The sequence below is a fragment of the Myxocyprinus asiaticus genome, chromosome 4 (assembly GCF_019703515.2).
Source record: "Myxocyprinus asiaticus isolate MX2 ecotype Aquarium Trade chromosome 4, UBuf_Myxa_2, whole genome shotgun sequence".
Classification (NCBI taxonomy): domain Eukaryota; kingdom Metazoa; phylum Chordata; class Actinopteri; order Cypriniformes; family Catostomidae; genus Myxocyprinus; species Myxocyprinus asiaticus.
In genome coordinates, this window is record NC_059347.1 from 43,002,288 (window position 1) to 43,023,729 (window position 21,442).

General features: G+C 36.8%; 2 protein-coding genes across 2 annotated transcripts; both read right to left on the reverse strand.

Moving 5' to 3' along the window:
- Positions 1-290: 290 nt before the first annotated feature.
- LOC127434295 (TM2 domain-containing protein 2-like) lies at positions 291-8,428 on the reverse strand. Its single transcript, XM_051686936.1, has 4 exons — positions 7,758-8,428; positions 1,733-1,820; positions 865-980; positions 291-587 (listed from the first exon to the last, which is right to left on the reverse strand). Exons 1-4 carry the CDS (start codon positions 8,027-8,029, stop codon positions 374-376), a joined length of 690 nt encoding a protein of 229 aa, XP_051542896.1. The 5' UTR covers positions 8,030-8,428; the 3' UTR covers positions 291-373.
- Positions 8,429-11,367: 2,939 nt separating this feature from the next.
- Positions 11,368-14,486, reverse strand: LOC127434246 (T-box transcription factor TBX3-like). The gene is made up of 7 exons (XM_051686842.1): positions 14,191-14,486; positions 13,670-13,937; positions 13,237-13,383; positions 12,857-12,933; positions 12,612-12,748; positions 11,886-12,439; positions 11,368-11,788 (listed from the first exon to the last, which is right to left on the reverse strand). The coding sequence occupies exons 1-7, from the start codon at positions 14,484-14,486 to the stop codon at positions 11,444-11,446; spliced, it is 1,824 nt and encodes a 607-aa protein (XP_051542802.1). The 3' UTR covers positions 11,368-11,443.
- Positions 14,487-21,442: the final 6,956 nt, after the last annotated feature.

Sequence of the window (21,442 nt, forward strand, 5' to 3'; positions counted from 1 at the left end):
GAGCCAGGACTATATATTTGTCAAACTGATGGCAGGAGGAGGGCATGTTAGTGAAAACATTGTCATTTCTTTTACAAATCTGTTTGGTGACACTAGTGGTTGAGAAATTACACACTTCACCTTTAATATTAATTGTTAAGAGATATTAAGAGTTTGACTTTTAGATGATTTTATTTGCAACAGTACAAACACTTTACAAAAAAGAAACAGTATTTTACATTTGACAAATAATAATAATAATAATAATAATAGCAAACAATGCCCATGTAAATTCACATGCAGACAGTGTATTCAACATAAGCTTTTAATGTTCAGCCAATTCAAAGAACTTCTGTGAACACAAGAAAGCTGAATGGGATACAGCCACTTTATGTCAGTAGAAAGTGCACCAGTTGCTGCTGTCACTGGGTGTCAGTCCCCCTGTTATCAGGAGAATGAGGTCCACAAACCACCAGATGCCAAGACCCCCCAGAGTAAGCAGCTTTCCCACTGCAGTCCCAGTGTGTCCAAGACAGAACCGATCAACCCCGAAACATCCCAGGAAAAATGAGTAGAGTAGGGTGGTGATGAAGTAGTGTCCGGTGTATCTTAAATATCAAAAGGAGGACATTCAACATAAAGACTGTACAGCATATAGGGAACAAGTGCTAGAACTGCACTAAACGAGCTGGTGACAAGGTTAGACTGCCCTCTTGTGGTAACAAAATGAGCAGAAATCTCGACCCCAAAAGTAGGCCTAGAAGTCAAACTACAGCAAACACTGTGTGTGACTGATGATTAATTGAATATTACTTTATAATTATACATAAATTATCATAAACATGTGCTTGAATGATCAGTGATATCATACTCTGTTTTACTTACTTAATACATGGCTCATTGCCTCTGAGAAACTCTCTTGGTCCAGCGCACTCTATGCCATCTAACGCTGTGCACAACACCTGGGTATGGTTCACATCTTTGTACACTTGACCTCCAAACTACAACAAAATGTAAGGTGTGTGTGTGTGTGTTGTTGGATAAGCATAGATTGAATGAAAAAGTGTTTCAAAATATTTGTACTTAAAGGATTAGTTCACCCAAAAATGAAAATTCTCTCATCATTTACTGACCCTCATGCCATCCAAGATGTGTACGACTTTCTTCTGCTGAACACAAAGATTTTTAGAAGAATATTTCAGCTCTGTAGGTCCATACAATGCGAATGGGTGCCAAAAATCTGGTGGTTAAATCCATATCTTTCGAAGCGATATGATAGGTGTGGGTGAGAAACAGATCAAAATTTTAGTCCTTTTTCCTTCACTTTCTCATTCTGTTTTTGGTGATTCAAATACTTTGTGCATATCAACCCCTACTGGGCAGGGAGGCTGCTGTTTCTTACCCACACCTATAATATCATGTCTGAACACATGGATTTAACCACTGGAGTCATATGGATTAATTTTATGCTCCCTTTATGTGGATTCTGGAGCTTCAAAATTTTGGCACCCATTCACTTGCATTCTATGGACCTACAGAGCTAAAATATTCTTCTAAAAATCTTCATTTGTGTTCTGCAGAAGAAAGAAAGTCATACACATCTGGGATGCCAGGAGGTTGAGTAAATTTGAATCATGAGAGAATTTTCATTTTTGGGTGAACTAACCCTTTAAATGAACCTGCACTGATGAACCTGTCAAATCAGTGGACTGTAACTTAGCTTTCCAAAAACAAAAGTGTTTAATCTGCTTACCTTAACACATCCATAGCCCAATTCTTGAAAGGCAGAGACATTTCCCCCATGATCAACTGGATCTTGACAGAATATGAATTCTTCTGGTCTAATTGAAATAAATAAATAAAAAGAAAAAAGTCTGTAAAATACTTTATAGGAGAGAACGGGGCTAGTTGTCACACTGGAATGTGTGCAGGGGCTATATCTCAGTAACAATAAGATGTGGAGACAAAAGTCCAATTGGGCAAATGTATGTTTTCTCTAGCAGAGGTTTTGTATTTTAGCTTCAAGTTCTTAGTTCAAAAACCTCTTAAAATAGAGTACATTTTTGTGAATTTTACCCTCCAAAGTAAAACTATCATTATATTTTTGATTATAGCTCTTGGGTAAACAATCAAACCACAATGGCATACATTAAAGGGATATTTCACCCAAAAATGAAAATTCTCTCATCATTTACTTGCCCTCGACTTTCTTCTGCTGAACACAAATGAAGTTTTTAGAACAATCTCTCATCTCTGTTGGTCCTCACAATGCAAGTGAATGGTGGCCAGAACTTTGAAGCTTCAAAAAGCAGAAGGCAGCATAAAAATAATCCATTTTACTCCAGTGGTTAAATCCATGTCTTCAGAAGTGATATGATAGGTGAGGGTGTGCAACGGATTAATATTTAAGTCCTTTTTTTTTCTATAAATTCTCCTCCCTGCCCAGTAGGTGGCAATATGTACAAAGAATGCAAATCACCATAAACAGAAGAAGAATGTGGAAGTGAAAGTGGACATTTATAGTAAAAAAGGACTTAAATAATGATCGGTTTCTCACTCACACCTATCATGTCACTTTTCAAGACACAGATTTAACCACTGAAGTCATATGGATTACTTTTAAGCTGCCTTAATGTGCTTTTTGGAGCTTTAAAAGTTCTGGCCACAATTCACTTGCATTGTATGGACCTACAGAGCTGAGATATTCTTCTAAAAATCTTCATTTGTGTTCAGCAGAAGAAAGAAAGTTATAAACCTGGGATGGCAAGCGGGTAAGTCATGAGAATTTTCATTTTGGGGTGAACTATCCCTTTAAGGCAAGGGTCAACTATATTAAGGCAGGTTTTTAACAAAAGTAAAATAATTATTCATTTTTTTGCATGAAAGTCAGTTACATTTTTTATATTTGTTGGCCAAAACAATGATTTTTGCTGAAAAGCCTATGTTTAATTGTGCGTTGCATTGTGACACAACATTCCCCGCTTTTGGGGCAAATTGTCATAAAAGGCCAAACGGTCAAACCTACTACAGTTGAAGTCAGAAGTTTACATACAACTAAGCCAAATATATTTAAACTCAGTTTTTTTTTTACAATTCCTGACATTTGATCGTAGAAAACATTCCCTGTCTTAGGTCAGTTAGGATCACTATTTTATTTTAAGAATGTGAAGTGTCAGAATAATAGAGAATGATTTATTTCAGATTTTATTCCTTTCATCACATTCCCAGTGGGTCAGAAGTTTGCATGCACTTTGTTAGTACAGGTACTGGTCATATAATTAGAATATCATCAAAAAGTTTATTTATTTCACTAATTCAATTCAAAAAGTGAAACTTGTATATTATATTCATTCATTACACACAGACTGATATATTTCAAATGTTTATGTCTTTTAATTTTGATGATTATAACTGACAACTAAGGAAAATCCCAAATTCAGTATCTCAGAAAATTAGAATATTACTTAAGACCAATACAAAGAAAGGATTTTTAGAAATCTTGGCCAACTGAAAAGTATGAACATGAAAAGTATGAGCATGTACAGCACTCAATACTTAGTTGGGGCTCCTTTTGCCTGAATTACTGCAGCAATGCGGCGTGGCATGGAGTCGATCAGTCTGTGGCACTGCTCAGGTGTTATGAGAGCCCAGGTTGCTCTGATAGTGGCCTTCAGCTCTTCTGCATTGTTGGGTCTGGCATATCGCATCTTCCTCTTCACAATACCCCATAGATTTTCTATGGGGTTAAGGTCAGGTGAGTTTGCTGGCCAATTAAGAACAGGGATACCATGGTCCTTAAACCAGATACTGGTTGCTTTGGCACTGTGTGCAGGTGCCAAGTCCTGTGGGAAAATGAAATCTGCATCTCCATAAAGTTGGTCAGCAGCAGGAAGCATGAAGTGCTCTAAAACTTCCTGGTATACGGCTGCGTTGACCTTGGACCTCAGAAAACACAGTGGACCAACACCAGCAGATGACATGGCACCCCAAACCATCACTGACTGTGGAAACTTTACACTGGACCTCAAGCAACGTGGATTGTGTGCCTCTCCTCTCTTCCTCCAGACTCTGGGACCCTGATTTCCAAAGGAAATGCAAAATTTACTTTCATCAGAGAACATAACTTTGGACCACTCAGCAGCAGTCCAGTCCTTTTTGTCTTTAGCCCAGGCGAGACGCTTCAGACGCTGTCTGTTGTTCAAAAGTGGCTTGACACAAGGAATGCGACAGCTGAAACCCATGTCTTGCATACGTCTGTGCGTAGTGGTTCTCCCCCACATTTTTGAACAGGTTTTGTTTCACAATCCTCTCCAGGGTGCGGTTATCCCTATTGCTTGTACACTTTTTTCTACCACATCTTTTCCTTCCCTTCGCCTCTCTATTAATGTGCTTGGACACAGAGCTCTGTGAACAGCCAGCCTCTTTTGCAATGACCTTTTGTGTCTTGCCCTCCTTGTGCAACGTGTCAATGGTCGTCTTCTGGACAACTGTCAAGTCAGCAGTCTTCCCCATGATTGTGTAGCGTACAGAACTAGACTGAGAGACCATTTAAATGCCTTTGCAGGTGTTTTGAGTTAATTAGCTGATTGGAGTGTGGCACCAGGTATCTTCAATATTGAACCTTTTCACAATATTCTAATTTTCTGAGATACTGAATTTGGGATTTTCCTTAGTTGTCAGTTATAATCATCAAAATTAAAAGAAACATTTGAAATATATCAGTCTGTGTGTAATGAATGAATATAATATACAAGTTTCACTTTTTGAATGGAATTAGTGAAATAAATCAACTTTTTGATGATATTCTAATTATATGACCAGCACCTGTATTTGGTAGCATTGCCTTTAAATTGTTTAACTTGGGTCAAATGTTTTGGATAGCCTTCCACAAGCTTCTCACAATAAATTGCTAGAATTTCAGCCCATTCCTCCAGACAGAACTGGTGTAACTGAGTCAGGTTTGTAGGCCTCCTTGCTTGCACACACTTTTCAGTTCTGCCCACAAATTTTCTAGCGGATTGTGGTCAGGGCGTTGTGATGGCCACTCCAATTCCTTTACTTTGTTGTCCTTAAGCCATTTTACCACAACTCTGGAGGTATGCTTGGGGTCATTGTCCATTTGGAAGACCCATTTGCAACCAAGCTTTAACTTCCTGACTGATGTCTTGAGATGTTGCTTCGATATATCCACATAATTGTCCTTGCTCATGATGATCTATTTTGTGAAGTACACGAGTCCCTCCTGTAGCAAAGCACCCCCACAACATGATGTTGTACCCTTACTTCACAGTTGGGATGGTGTTCTTCATCTAGCAAGCCTCACCCTTTGTCCTCCAAACATAACAATGGTCATTATGGCCAAACAGTTCACTTTTTTTTTTCATCAGACCAGAGGACATTTCTCCAAAAAGTAAGATCTTTGATCCCATGTGCATTGCAAACTGTAGTCTGGCATTTTTATGGCGGTTTTGGAGCAGTGGCTTATCCTTGCTGAGCAGCTTTTCAGGTTAAGCCAATTAGGGCTGAAACGATTAGTCGACCTTATCGACAACGTCGACAATAAAAAAAATTGTCGAAAACAATTTTCATTGTCGAATAGTCGTTTGATCTTAACGTAACGTAACATAAGATCATATGAAACTCTAATGATTGCACACAAGAGCAGCACTGCAGCTCACGCCCGACTGAGGAGAGGAAGAAAACATCTGCCTCTGGACTGTGACTCTAAACTTTCCAAACAGCTTGAGGTGATGTAGATCGCAAAGTATGAGGGAATTATAATAATACAAAAATACAAAATAAGTAAATACAGAAGCACTCTTGTTGTGGAATAAGCAGAGCCGGAGCTGATGCTCAGCTTAAGCAAAACTTGAGTGTCGAGCGTCTTTAAAGGAAACACCCCGTCGTTACATCTTTAATGCAGTCCTATTTAATGCGTTATAGCTTTATTAAAGTTAATATAAGGAAACTGGCATTTCTCTGTGCGGTCAGCGCCTCTTCTATGAGTTGCGCGAAGTGTCCCGATCTAAGGGGGAGAGATTGAAACTGCACCCGGCTGAGGTACTCCGTTGCGGGGACGCTCGTCCCTCGAGTGCGCGTGCTTAATGCAGCTAGATTATAACGCGATGGCAACTTATTGAATCATAATATATGTCACTGTGCATTTCTTATCGTGAAGAAAATAGGCAAAACGCAGCTTTATTAATAAGAGAGAGTTCGTTTTTTTGTAAGTTAAAGATGGATTGAAGTGAACAAAAAGGTGAGAGAGGGTAGTCTTCGCCCCATTATACACTGCAAAGAAAAAAAAAAGTTGCAAACTTCTTTAAAAACGTACATTTACTTTTGCAGCTATTCTGCAGTTTTTTTTTTTTAAATCTGACAATGTTGAATATAATATTAAAAATACAAATATTTTAAAATCTAAAACTCCTTTAAAAAAAAAAAGATGCATTCACCTGAGAAGCAGCATATAAGAAATTTAGACTTGCTTTTAGAGAATAGATCTTGAATATAAGTTTATTTTGTCTTTACTGCACTCACAGAAATATAATCAAGTGAAAAAAATACACTAATATACAAAATTCACTTATATTTAAGATACAGTCTCTTAAAGCAGGACCTAAATATCTTATATGTTACTTAAAGTAAATGTATCTTGTTTTAAGGATTTTTAAACTATTTTAAATGGAAAAAAAGACAAATACACTTGATAATAGGATTTTTTTGTAGTGAACTCCTTTATTGAACTAAACTTAATAAAAAGTATTGTTTCCCTTTAATTCAGTTAATATCATTTAGAGGTATTTTTAAAAGATGATTTTGTCCTCTTTATTGTTAGCAAGCACGTTTAATACAACCTTTTAAGTCTGGGCACAAGCTGAATAGTCGGTTTAGAGCTAATGATTAATCATTGCAATAATCACCCAAATAGTCAAATTATCGTTCTAATAATTGTTAGATTAGTCAATTATCAAAATAATCATTAGTTGCAGCCCTAATGCCGATATAGGTCTCGTTTTACTGTGGATATAGATACTTGTCTACCTGTTTCCTCCAGCATCTTCACAAGGTCCTTCGCTGTTGTTCTGGATTGATCACACTTTTCGCACCAAACTACGTTCATCTCTAGGAGACAGAATGTGTCTCCTTCCTGAGCGGTATGATGGCACGTGGTCCCATGGTGTTTATACTTGCGTACTATTGTTTGTACAGATGAATGTGGTCCCTTCAAGCATTTGGAAATCACTCCCAAGGATGAACCAGACTTGTGGAGTTCCACAAAAAAAAAAATTCTGAGGTCTTGGCTGATTTCTTTTGATTTTCCCATGATGTCAAGCAAAGAGGCACTGAGTTTGAAGGTAGGCCTTAAAATACATCCACAGGTACACCTCCAATTGACTCCAATTAGCCTATCAGAAGCTAATTGGCTAAAGGCTTGACATCATTTTCTGGAATTTTCCAAGTTGCTTAAAGGCACAGTTAACTTAGTGTATGTAAACTTCTGACCCACTGGAATTGAGATATAGTCAATTAAATGTGAAACAATCTGTCGGTAAACAACTGTTGGAAAAATGACTCGTATCATGCACAAAGTAGATGTCCTAAACGATTTGCAAAACTATAGTTTGCTCATATGAAATCTGTGGAGTGGTTAAAAAATGAGTTTTAATGACTTCAACCTAAGTGTATGTAAACTTCTGACTTCAACTGTACATAAGCAAACACTGTTTACATTAAAAACAGCTTGCACGCTTCCGCAAATTGAGGCGTTTACTTACAGGTATCGACAAAGGACTACTGGTGATGGAGGGCTGTATTCATATTGCTCAATATGATTTGATGTTTCGGTAGGTATAACACTCTCCGTCACATTTTCTTCGGGCTGTTCGCTGAACAGAACTAATTTGCTGGTCGTCACTCTGTTTCCGGGTGGCTCGGTTGAGTTTTGAGAATGAATCCCATCCAGACACTGTAGAAGAAGCACTGTGAGGAGCAACAAGAACTGTCCACATAATAAAATATAATAATAATTAATCGAAATCTGTGGCATGGTCTTTTTTTATTTCTGCACAGCAGTGAGGAAGAACGGCAAAATGATCTTCCAGCTAATGCACGACAGATGCTACCGAGCGCTGGTTTTGGAGTTGCATATGTAAATACCAGTCGACATATTACTTGCGTTTTTTATTCGATTAAATGCAATCTACGTGACGCACTGTGACCGAACATATACCATATTATACTACTTATAACGCACACAAGGCAAAAGCGGAGCTATTTCATTTAACAATTTAGTTGGCGCTTAGCGATGACGTCATTTTCACCAGAGCGTACGTCATTTTATATAAATTATTAAGCGTTTATATCAATAACTAAATGATAAGAACTTGTTTAGGTACTTACATTACGTTCTGTGCTTTGTCAATAAACCATACGCTCTGTTTCTAACCATGGATTGCGCCAACTCGGGTCATATCAATTATAAGAAATATTTTAGGGAGAGAAAAATTATAAATATCACTAAGAAACAACAGTGGAGATGTATCCTATATCATTAAAAACGCTAAGTATGATTTTATTTATTTATTTATTTATTTTAGATTCCCCCTCCCAACCTCAACGTCAATCGTTTTGCTCCATCGTGAGTTTCTTGTTTAAGACCGACCTCTTGTGGTGAAATTGGGATGTGCAATCATGTTGCCTAGACGGTCAGTTTGAAATGAATGCATAGATTCAACACAAGAATTTAAGGTGCACTCAGTAATTTTTCCCATTTAAAAAAAAAAAAAAAAAAGTAACTTTTTTTTAAACATACTGGTTCGAACTGACAAAGTCTACGGTAACTCTGATAACTGCTCTGTACAATTGTGATGAGATGCGGTTTGGCGCTGTTTTGGCGGCACGAGGGGGACCTACACAATATTAGGCAGGTGGTTTTAATGTTGTGGCTGATCGGTGTATATATATGGTCTCGCCCCCTGCGTCACACGCTGAACCATCTGAGATTGAGATCCTGCAAACACAAGGTGCAAAACGTGTGTGGGTCAGTGTTATTAGTTTTAAAAATCTCACTAGATATTTTATATATATATATATATATATATATATATATATATATATATATATATATATATATATATATATATCACACACACACACACACACACACACACAGACACACTGGGTGGCCAAAAGTTTGGAATAATGTACAGATTTTGTTCTTATGGAAAGAAATTGGTACTTTTATTCACCAAAGTGGCATTCAACTGATTACAATGTATAGTCAGGACATTAATAACGTTAAAAATTACTATTACAATTTGAGAAAAATGTTCAGAACTTCTTAAACTACTTCAGAGAGTTCTCATCAAAAAAAATCCTCCATGTGCAGCAATGACAGCTTTGCAGATCCTTGGAATTCTAGCTGTTCGTTTGTCCAGATATTCAGGTGAACCCACACTTCCTGTAGCACTTGCCATAGATGTGGCTGTCTTGTCGGGCACTTCTCACACACCTTACAGTCTAGCTGATCCCACAAAAGCTCAATAGGGTTAAGATTCATAACACTCTTTTCCAATTATCTGTTGTCCAATGTCTGTTTCTTTGCCCACTCTAATCTTTTCTTTTTGTTTTTCTGTTTCAAAAGTGGCTTTTTCTTTGCAATTCTTCCCATAAGGCCTGCACCCCTGAGTCTTCTCTTGACTGTTGTACATGAAACTGGTGTTGAGCGAGTAGAGTTCAATGAAGCTGTCAGCTGAGGACATGTGAGGCATCTATTTCTCAAACCAGAGACTCTGATGTACTTATGCTCTTGTTTAGTTGTATATCTGGCCTTCCACATCTCTTTCTGTCCTTGTTAGAGCCAGTTGTCCTTTGTCTTTGAAGACTGTAGTGTACACCTTTTGTACGAAATCTTCAGTTTTTTTGTCAGTTTCAAGCATTGTATAGTCTTCATTCCTCAGAACAATGATTGACTGACGAGTTTCTAGAGAAAGCTGTTCTTTTTTGCCATTTTTGACCTAATATTGACCTTAAAACATGCCAGTCTATTGCATACTGTGGTAACTCAAAAACAAACACAAAGACAATGTTAAGCTTCATTTAACAAACCAAATAGCTTTCAACTGTGTTTGATATAATGGCAAGTGATTTTCTAGTACCAAATTAGCAATTTAGCATGATTACTCAAAGATAAGGTGTTGGAGTGATGGCTGCTGGAAATGAGACCTGTCTAGATTTGATCAAAAATGACTTTTTTCAAATAGTGATGGTGCTGTTTTTAACAGCAGTAATGTCCTGACTATAATTTGTGATCAGTTGAATGCCACTTTGGTGAATTAAAGGACCAATTTCCTTCCAAACAGCTAAATCTGTACATTATTCCAAACTTTTGGCTGCCAGTGTATATATGTGTGTGTGTTTGTGTATGTGTTAAGTGGCTATATTATATAATTACATATTACTCAAATTTAGGTCAAATTCATGCCATCCCAGGTGTTTATGACTTTCTTCTGCAGAACACAAATTATGATTTTTAGAAGAGTATTTCAGCTCTGTAGGTCCATACAATGCAAGTGAATGGGTGCCAAAATTGTGATGCACCAAAAAGCACATAAAAGCATCATAAAAGTAATCCATATGACTCCAGTGTTTTAATCCATATCTTCAAAAGTGATATGATAGTTGTGAGTGAGAAACAGATCAATATTGAAGTCCTTTTTTGCTAGAAATTATTCTCCCTTCCCAGTACGGGGCAGTATGCATGAATAATGTGAATCAACAAAAACATGAGAAGAAGAAAGTGAAAGTTATAGTGGAAATTGTCTGAGCAGGGAGGAGAATTTATAATAAAAAAAGGGCTTAAATATTGATCTGTTTCTCACCTACACCTATCATATCACTTCTGAAGACCACTGAAATCTTATTGATTACTTTTATGCTGACTTATGTGATTTTTGGAGCTTCAACATTTTGGCATCCATTCAATTGCATTGTATGGACCAAAACAGCTGAGAAATTCTTCTAAAAATCTTAATTTAAGTTCAGCAGATCATACACAAGTCATAAACATCTGGGATGGCATAAGGGTAAGTAAATGATGAAAGAATTGTCATTTTTGGGTGAACTAACCCTTTAAATGACATGTAGATTAGTTAAATCACTAGTAGGCTAACTATCTACAAACTATGTTGCAATAAATCAATGTCTACCCATTTTAAAAAATCTAAATAGATAAAGAAAATAACTTCAAATTTTGGAAAAAAAAAGAGGAAGGAAAGAAAGAGGAAAACATAGAGACGGGTATAAAAAGTGTAATTTATTTAATGGTTGCTCTGCAACTCTTTTGTGAATTTTATAATTGTTCACACCTTTACACAGCAGATAAAGACTAATGAATAAATATATTAACTTTTAATCCAGATCTTTAGCTGATACATAGGCTTATAATGCACATCATCACAGCTTAATTTTTTATTGATTTTTTACATGTTGAATTTGTTTCTGTTCCTGTACAGACTCTAGAGAACCCAAGATGCAGTGTGTTTTGCTCACAGTCATGTTGTGATGTAACCAAAGGTGATCCAGGAAATCCAGTAACCGCATGCTTGTTTGTATCAGTTTCACAATCTGATAGAAATAATGAGGTTTGTGACATTAGAGGGTAGGGTCTGCATCGGGGTCGGTAGCTCACATTGAGAAAATGGGGATGGTGAACCTGGTAAGATACCCCAGAGGAGGTGGCAGCAGATGTGGTTCTGTAATTCTGTGGATAAGGTAAGATACTTCCATGTTCTGAAACAAGCACACCCTGTGAAAATACCAAACAGATCAAATACAGTGAACAGTAGAACAGTGATCAGTGGTTCAGTTTGTTAAAATGGACTGTATGTGAAATAAGGACCTACCTGAGAGGTCGTTTTGTCGTTCTGTGTGTTCTGAAAGCTGGGTGGTAAATCTGGCATACCAGTGAGTCCTTGTTGTGAGGATGAGACTCTAGAGATGTAACCTTGGCCCTCCCCTTCCTTTGATTTTCTGGATAGCCAAGAACCAGTTGCTTCAGGTGCCAAAAGTGGGATGGTTCCAGCATAATTAAACTGACATAAATTTGACAAGAAATGCGGTGGCACACACAGAGAATGAATTAGGCCTGGTGTGGGGATGTAATAGTGCCGAGCGAGCAAACACTTGGAAGACACATCAGTCTCATCTGCTTTAAACTTGTGTTGTTCTCCATTTCTGTTATCAAAGGGTTCATTTTCACCCTCCTCACCATGTTTTTCCCTGCTGTTGATCTCTACATTCCTATCTTCTTGTTTCTCATCTTTTGATCCATTCATTGGTTCTTGAACTTTTGTAGAGATTTCTCTGGAATTTTGCTTATCCGGAGAAACTGAGTTCTTGCCATCTCCGTTACTCTCCTTTTCCTCTCCATCTCCATCCAGGTCACTCTCATTACTATCTGTAAAATTAATATCTCATAACATTAAAATTCAAAAGAGGACAAAAAAGAACAAAAGAGATGATGATGAAAAAGCATACTTCTATAAACAATAACGAATAATATATAGTTTAAATTTGTTTACGATACAAATGTTTTCTCCATTAATTATACAGGTATTCCAACCACACACCTGTTGAGGTTGATGTCACGACATTGAGTTCGTGAATTAAGTAATTCGATGAACTTTGGTCAAAAGATGAATCTTCCGACAAAACAATTATTTTTTTCGGTTCCACTTCTTCACATCTCTGATGCAATGTTTGTTTCCTAAATATCATAAAAATACTGTCAATTGGTATGACATGAAATCTCTTCAGACCTATATTTAGGACATTTTAAAGAAGAAAAGAAAAACAATTGACAAAAGTTTCTGACCTTTTCTCTCGTCTCCCATTCCCGGTCTCACGGAATCCTTTCGCAAATGGATTATTATCGATTTTCAGCTGAGTTACCTGTCATTAAAAATACAATAATAATGATAATAAAAAACATATGTTTACATTTTGTATGAAGATGACATATAACATATCTTATGTGTTGGAAATTGTTTACATTTTTAGTGGGTAACTGTATGTATTTTGTGTTTGGTCAATCTAAAAAACATTTAAACACGTTGTTCCCATTTTTCTGAAACTTCAGTCTACAATCAACTGATAAAGGATACATTTTATGGTCAGTTGGCTAGAAACATGAGCCCCCCATTAGCTGAATTAGGGAATCCCCCATGTAACATTTAAATTGATAAGTCTGCTCACCTTTTCATTTTGGTATGCTGTCACAGCGATGAATTCTGTCTCAGGAAACACGCAGGTTTTGAATGTACTGTAAGGAAGTTTGAGGATATCGTTGGCTCGAACAATATGAAACCTCGGCTGATATTTGTGCATGGAGTTTAAAACCGTCTGCAAATCAACAGCAAAATAAAAATAAAATGAATTATGTTTGCTTGTTATGAATTATTTTTAACAGAATAAAGACCATCTCTTTGTATGATGCGGATTCAGGTTACAAGATACTCCTAAATACTCTTCGAATTAACTAAATTTAAACAATCATATGAAAAATCTAACTTTAATGCAAGAGAGAGTTGCGTTTAGAATTGAACGTAGCGTAGAGAAAAATCAAATTAATGTGAAATTTGCAGGAAAAATCGACCATCAATCATGAATCACAAATGAAACCACTCACAAATCCATGTTTGTCAGATGTGTTGTTCGTCAGCTTCAGTTTATGAAAGGTCACAATTTTGGACATCCAATGTTCCCCGGTGGCAGGACTGTCTGGATGAACGTACGTTCGCTTCGGCATTTCTGGGTCGGCCTTGCCAGCCACCGACCAGCGAGAGTTGTGAAACTTGTATCTGTAGTCATCAGCCGCAACTATATCCATCAGCAGAATATATCTCGCGTTTCTGTCAAATCCGCTGCAGCGCACTTTACATGGTGGAAACATTCGCCTCAAAGAAGCAAAATACATTATTTATTTATTTATTTCGTTTACATACATGCTTTAATAGGCTACATGCTGTCACCTCAACAAATAAATACACATGCAAATTGTATAAGAAACTGTGAAGCAGGTTTCGGCTGAATGCGTAAAGGCGCATTTTCATAAGACCTGCGCGCCTTTGCGCGTTTCAAAACAACTAAAATAATTAGGCCTAAGTTGTAACACAGTCAACGAATAGCCTAGTCTAGTCTAGTTCTTACCTTCCAGACTTTGTTATGACCATCTCCGTGCCGCTTTTGTGAAACTGGCCCCACAGTTCCTTGCCCTCCAGGTGAACCGCGGGGTCATCCACAGGTGCCAGTTGGGAATCTCTAGTGTCTACGGGTAGGTGAGCAGGAGAATCCGCTTCTTTGAGTGCCAAACGAATGGAGTTATAGACCACGTTTCCAAACTGTTGCTTCCCGTATCCATGCGGGAAAAACTGAGACTGCTGTCCAAGCATCGAACTAATGGTGAAGTCCGAGGGACCGGCCGGTGAAAAGTGATGATAAGCCATTCTTTCAATATGCGCAGCAGTCTATTTGTGAGTTTATTTTATAATGACATCAATGATTACCCCATCCACACAATGAGGGCAATAACCCCTCTCTGGTGTCTTCAGAATTCACTCCTATGTGCAGTAGCTAAATCATGCTACTTTGAGTGTTTCAGGATCAGTGTTACGACCCCGGCAACACGACACTTGGCATTTTAACCTCTTCGCCACGTTGTTACTGTTGTGTGTAAAAACAAATTTCGCGTTTTTGAGTCAGTCACCCATTTTTATGGTTGTATTTTTTTGTCCTGTTGAGAGCAAAAAGAAAAGAAAAAAAACTCAAGTGCAGAGTCAGTAGAGGCGGTTTTATTGGGTCTCTTGCGCAAAGATGAGCCCATAGTTTCCATACAGCATGATGGTTTGTGGTCGGGACGAGTGAGTGTGTTTGAAGTCAGGGGTTTCTGATTGGCTCAGTGGATACATCTAAACCAATTGTATTTCATAAGGGCGTGGTAAATTGATTTTTCTAAGAAACAACTGCAACTAACTGAGCATCAGCTGTCCAAATTTATGTGTTGCTCAAAGTGAAGAGTCTTGAATACATGCACATAACACTGACAAAACCTAAGTAAAAACTATTAAACTATTAAAAAAGTTGAAAATAAAATGACAATGATCATGAATGTGCTTTTGTGTTATGTTAAAAACCAAAGTTTGTAATTAACAAAACATGAAAACAAAATTTCCCTAAATCATAAATGTACACTTTTATAGCATATGTTAAGGTACATGTAGTATCAAGTTAACAGCTCAGTATATTTCAGAAAGTGATCAGCCTCCTGAAATGACCTCCAGTAATCCATGATTATTCTGATATTATTTAGACATTAAATATAATGTTCCATACTATAATGGCAAAACAGTCTGAAGAATACAACAGGACATAAAAATATATTGACTCAGCTAATGCTCTTTTTAGGACTGTTACATTAAATTACCCTTCCTCCCACTCACCTCCCACAAGACCACCCGTAATCAATCTTACATCTAAATGCTTGATGCAAAAGCACAACCATAAAGTATACTCTCTTTAACCCAGTAAATAAATAAAGCTGTATACTGTAGGCTTTATGTTGCCGATGTTTCACATATTTCTCAAAGTCAAGCCAGAACATTCTTGTCAAATAATAGTCATTTTTTCCAAGTAATTTTTATTATTTGTAGCGCTTTTCAAAATACACATTAAAATCATACTGATTGTCTTCAGTGTCTTAAAGTCCCTAGTGAACACCTTCACTGGAAAAACTTAATTGAAAATCATGCCCTAATGTCTTTAATCCCCCAGTGAGCAAGCCAAAGGTGACAGTGACAAGGATCAAAAACTCCTTGAGAGAGAGAGAGAAAAAAAAAACTTGGGGGAGCCAGTCCTCCTCTGGTTATACAGCATGAACACAATGACAGTTGTGTTTAACTAGTCATGTTTTATTGGGAGTAGATTAAGTGATGTAATGTTTTTGGTAGGCAATGTTTAAAACTAAGGGGTAGTGATTGACAATTTTGGGAGGGTTGCCCTCAAAAGTGTCCCATCTTTTCCAGCTCTCTGACTTTGTCCTTAAACATCATGCTGTGACATGAGAGGGGAGCTGGGGAGTGACTGGGCATTCAACCTCTGCAAAGCTGATGTGTGCTTTTGATTGGCCTGGCTGGATTAGGTAGTGTATTCAGTTACAAGTTTTTATTGCAGAAGAGTTTTGGCTGCACATTCAATAAGGGCTCAAAAACGCCGCAGTGAACTGAGTGAGACCAGCAGGATCAGAACACAAGCCTGTTCAGGCTCCTAAAGTGTCTGTTGTGTAGCATTTGACTGAGTGAACATCATCCTTTGTTTTTTTTTTGTTTTTTGTTTTTTTTGCATTTTTGCATTTTCGTCATATTCACAGTCACATATTCTAAACAAAAGGATTCCCACCAGTTACGTGGATATTAAACTTTGATCTTTTGTGTGCGTGTGTGTTTTCTTTCTAATCAACACAGCTCTGATTTGACAGACCGTCTAATGGGGAAATCCCATCAGACATTCCATTCCATTGCAGTCTTTCTAATAAGGATCTTTTATTCCTTATTCAGCATCTTCAAGGCTTTGGCACTTTAGAACAGACTTTATTGAAAGGGAGGCTAACTGGCGTCACCTTTGTGTTATGTTTTGTAGTGTATAGTGTAAGATGCCTGGCAGCACATCGCTTCAGTATCAGGCAGTGTTGGGTTACATTGTCCTGCCACATGTTCATCTAAATACTGGAGCCAGTTTTTTCCCCTCTGTTCAAAACCATCTCTGAAGAAAAGGAGGGATTATTTGTGTCCTTGTAAACTTCTTTTATAAGTTTCATGTTTGTAATCGTCATTCCAGAGATAGTTCACCCAAAAATGAAAATGACTTTTTTGGAACACAAAAAAAGATGTTAAGTAGAATGCTAGTCTAATTTGCCATTCACTTTTATTGTATGGAAAAAAGATTTAGTGAATGTGAATGACTAAGACAAACATTCTACCTAACATCTCCTGAAGAGAAGGAAGTCATCTGGGTTAGGAACAGCATGTGGGTGAATAGTCATTTGATCACATGATAATGTTTCATATTTCTACTGTGTGTTTCATGGAAAGTTTTATAGCCCACTTTATTAGTCTACTATTTTTTTATTTCTTTCTTTTTTGAGATAAGTGCTTTTTATTTTCTCAGAGGTGCTGCATAAAGGCAAGTTTTGGTTTATCGTTCAGAACATGTTTGAGGTAAAAACTTGTGTTGCATTTAATTGAGGGTGCTGAAGACTCTTCTCATCAAGATACAACTTTATTTCCATGAACAATGCCTCCATTTGGAAACATTTCAATTATTTCATGCCCTGCTTCTGTAATAGACAAATGTGTGAATTTATGACAATGCACTGCTATGACAGCTTTATGTCCTGTGCTCAGCTGCTCTGCTTTGGTGGCTGAGAGTAAAGAGAAAGATCCACATACAGGATTATGAGAGATATGCCATCTGCGCCTATCTGATGACCCAATCTTAACTGGGCAAGGGGAAATCCTGGCTGTCAATCCTTTCTACTTCAAAGGCGGGGCAGGCAGGAATCTGTGGGAGGGCGAGAGGCCATGATGCCAGTCTGATAGTTGTGAACACTAACAGGCTTTGTGTTTCACTTAACTCAGAGGATAAATAGTTGCTTTGAACTGTGCCACCCTCCACGTCTGACCACTTACAGAATTAAACAGTAATATTGAGGTGTGGCTGGATGGGAAGAGGCAAGGTTTTGAAGTTTATTATAAACAGGAAGTTGAGAGTATGGACATTGTTTGTAATGTAATAGTACATTATTAACATTGTAAAACAACTAAAAAAAAAAGTAAAAAATCACAAGAAAAATTCAAGTTCTATACATTGTATAAATTCATACTTTTCTTCTCCATAATATGAGCAATCTCTGTCTCATTCACGTATTTATAAGCACCCTTTTGTGAACAGTGTTATTGTGCAAGAAACCACAAAACATTCAGCTCATGTAGTGCATCTGTTGCTTAAGATACAACCTTGGGTAGAAGGACTTCAATAATCCATGACAACAGTAAAACCATAACAGTAGTGTTGGTCGTACAAAGTACTTTATTACTGTATTCTAAATACTTTTAGTTCAAAAAGTAGTTTAAATAATGTTCAAGTACATAACTTGGGATGCACATTTCTAAAATAGTATTATTCATGTAGAATTTAAAACATGAATTAAATTCATATGCAAGTCTGTTTGCGTTTCTGTGACAGCTGAAGGGAGTATGTCCCCTAATGGGTAATACCCAAGGGAGAAACGTGTGGTGCTGAGTGTACAACTTGCATGCAACAATGAAAAAGCAGGAAATACAGGCATTATTTTTAAGTCGTTGAGCAAAAAACAAAAACTTTTCTGTGAAAAGTGTTTAGAGGTATAGTTCACCCAAAAAATATATTCTCATCATTTCCTCACTCTTATGCCATCCCAGATGTGTATGACTTTCTTTCTTCAGCAGAACATAAAGACTTTTAGAAAAATATCTCAGCTCTGTAGGTCCATACAATGCAAGTGAATGGTGATCAGACCTTTATAGCACCAAAAAATCACATAAAGGAAACATAGAAGTAATCCTTATGACTCCAGTGGTTAAATCCATATCTTCAGAAGTGATGCAATAGGTGAGGATGAGAAACAGAACCATTTTTAAGTCTTTTTTACTCTAAATCCCCACTTTAACTTTCACTTTCAGATGAAACTAAACAGGTACCACATGTGACTTTCATATGTAAAAGTGAAAGTGGAGATCTAGAGTAAAAAAAGGACTTAAAGATTGATCTATTTCACACCCACACCTATTATATCATTAGATAGGGATTTAACCACTGGAGACTTAAGGGCTACTTTTGTTTCCTTTATGTGGATTTTGGAGCTACAAAGGACTGATCACCATTTATTTGCATTGTATGTACCTACAGAGCTAAGATATTCTTCTAAAAATCTTTGTGTAAGAAAGAAAGTCATTTACATCTGGGATGGCATGAGGGTGAGTAAATGATGAGAGAATTTTAATTTTTGGGTGAACTATTCATTTAAGAATGTAAAGAAATTAATAAAATAATTACTTTTTTGACAAAGACATTAGTAAATTAATCTAATTTTTATTTTACTTTTTACTTTTAAGTTACTTCCTGAACATTGACAGTAATTCATTTGGAACTTGAGATTTGGCAGATGAAAAGTAAAGGGACTGTAATTTGTGACTGCATCCAAAGAGGAAAAAGTGGAAGTTATTTCTTGTTATTTCTAATCCATTACATTAACTCAATGAATGGCCAGTGAGTGGCCTTTGTTTGGCCATCTCTCAAACACCTCAGCTGTTTATTTAGAGGGGCTGTGATGAATAGTCAGCTGCTAACAGACTGGTGTGACTGGACATGTTTAGACTGTAAAGGTGGGAGGAATGTAGTTAAATAGTGGCACTGAGAAGGTGTGAGGAGAGAGAGACAGAGAGAGAGAGGGGTTCCGAGCACAGCATGGCCATCAAACAGTATGTATGGCTGTTTAGAAACAGAATCAGTAAAGGACACCCTTATTTTTTTCCCTTATTTTTATCCACATTTGACCAAGTAAACAGCAGAAATCAGCACATGTCTTCAGACAGGCTTTCTGGGAGCAGGTCCAATAGCAGATAAATGAGCACTGAAGGAACTGAAAGTAAATGACTGATTGTCTGGGGAGCCTGCAGTGTAGTCATCAGTCTGATTCAGTTTACATTAGTGAAGAACATGACTTCCTGCAAACATAGTTTCTTAATAAATAGGAGAGCAGAGACATCAGTCTTTAGACTCTGAAACCCATAATTTCTCTTGAAAAATCAAATGACTTGGTTCTGGGAGCAATTCCTCTACACATAATAAAAGTGGTTACAGTTGCTGAAGGGCCAAGAGTAGTACGGCTGCATGTATAGAATCATTTAAAAACTTATGTTTAGTTTCTGACTAACTTACCCCACACCTGGGGTAAAAGGCTCCCTCACTTAGGGTAAAAGGCCCTCCAGGGGGTTATACTGATATAGTGTAGACAGTTAATGGGCAAAATTTGTCAACTGAGGCAAATACTTTTGAGACAGCAAGATGGGTTTTTTTAGTAACAAATTAAGATAATGCTTATTCAAAATAACCACGGAAAAGGGGGCATCATTTCTTTTTCATTTCAATCACATTCAACATTTCAGAACATTTCAAGTATTCTATAAACAAATAAATCTCCATTGTGATCGGATCAGTCAATGTGAGCCCACTTTAAACATTTTTCATAACAAATTCAACCATTCAAGAAAAACAATGTGTTTAAAAGGGGCCTTTAGCCACTGCAACAGGGGTCTTTTTACCCCAAATGCTATCCTTTCACTTATTGGACAATTATTTAAATTTTTTATATAATCACCTTGAACAAAATTGAAAATGACAAATAAGTATTTTGTTTCAAAATATATGTGATAATTTCCAGGATATTCATTAGCTACAGTGCATACATTTACAAGATTTTAAGAAATATTAAATATTAGATCAAATTGCCTCAAAATCAAACTTTAGACATTACACGCTATGATCTCATGGAAGAGGAACATTTTTCAGTGTTTCTATTTGTGAAACAGTTCTGTCAGTTTGAATCTATATAAAACTATATATTTTCAAGCCTTTGAGATTCATTCATTAAATTTTAGCTTGCCAGGTTCATTGTTGATCTTGTTAATGGGTACTTAGAGTTAGAGAGGTTGAGTATCGTGTCCTTTTATTTTTTGTGTCTTTCATTTTCATAATATTGTACATATTATTGTCACACTGATCTTTGATGACTCAAGTTTCTTTCTTCTTTAAAGACTAAAATAACTTATTCTGAGAAGAAATTAGAACTGTGCATCTGAATATCCTGAGCTGAACCCAGGTGAAAGATTTTTTATCCTTATTTTTGGGCAACAAAAGACATACAATGACAAACTGTACTGAAGGTTATTGCTGTGGATTCTCTGAGAAATGCTTCAAAGAAAGTGATGAAAAAAAACATAATATGTGTTTGTTCTTGATAAAGAAAGAAATCCATTTCATTGCTACATCTGCACTTCAAGAATAAATGACAACTTTCTCTCTCACACAGACATTGATCGATGTTGGGAGGTCAGTGAGAGTGGCAGTGTAGAATGTGCTTTGATTCAAATGAAGGTCACTCCCAAATAGCCACTGAAACACAGTTCTAATACTGGCTTAGCTCAGTTATTGCTGGATAAACTTGTATATTTAGATGTATTGGTAACCACATTTGCTTCACATTAAACTATTCATTCGAAAGTAAATATATCATCACTATTAAATCGTCTGTCTGAATTTTAGATTATTTATTTGAAGTTTACAAATCAAGCTCTTTACAAAATAGTCA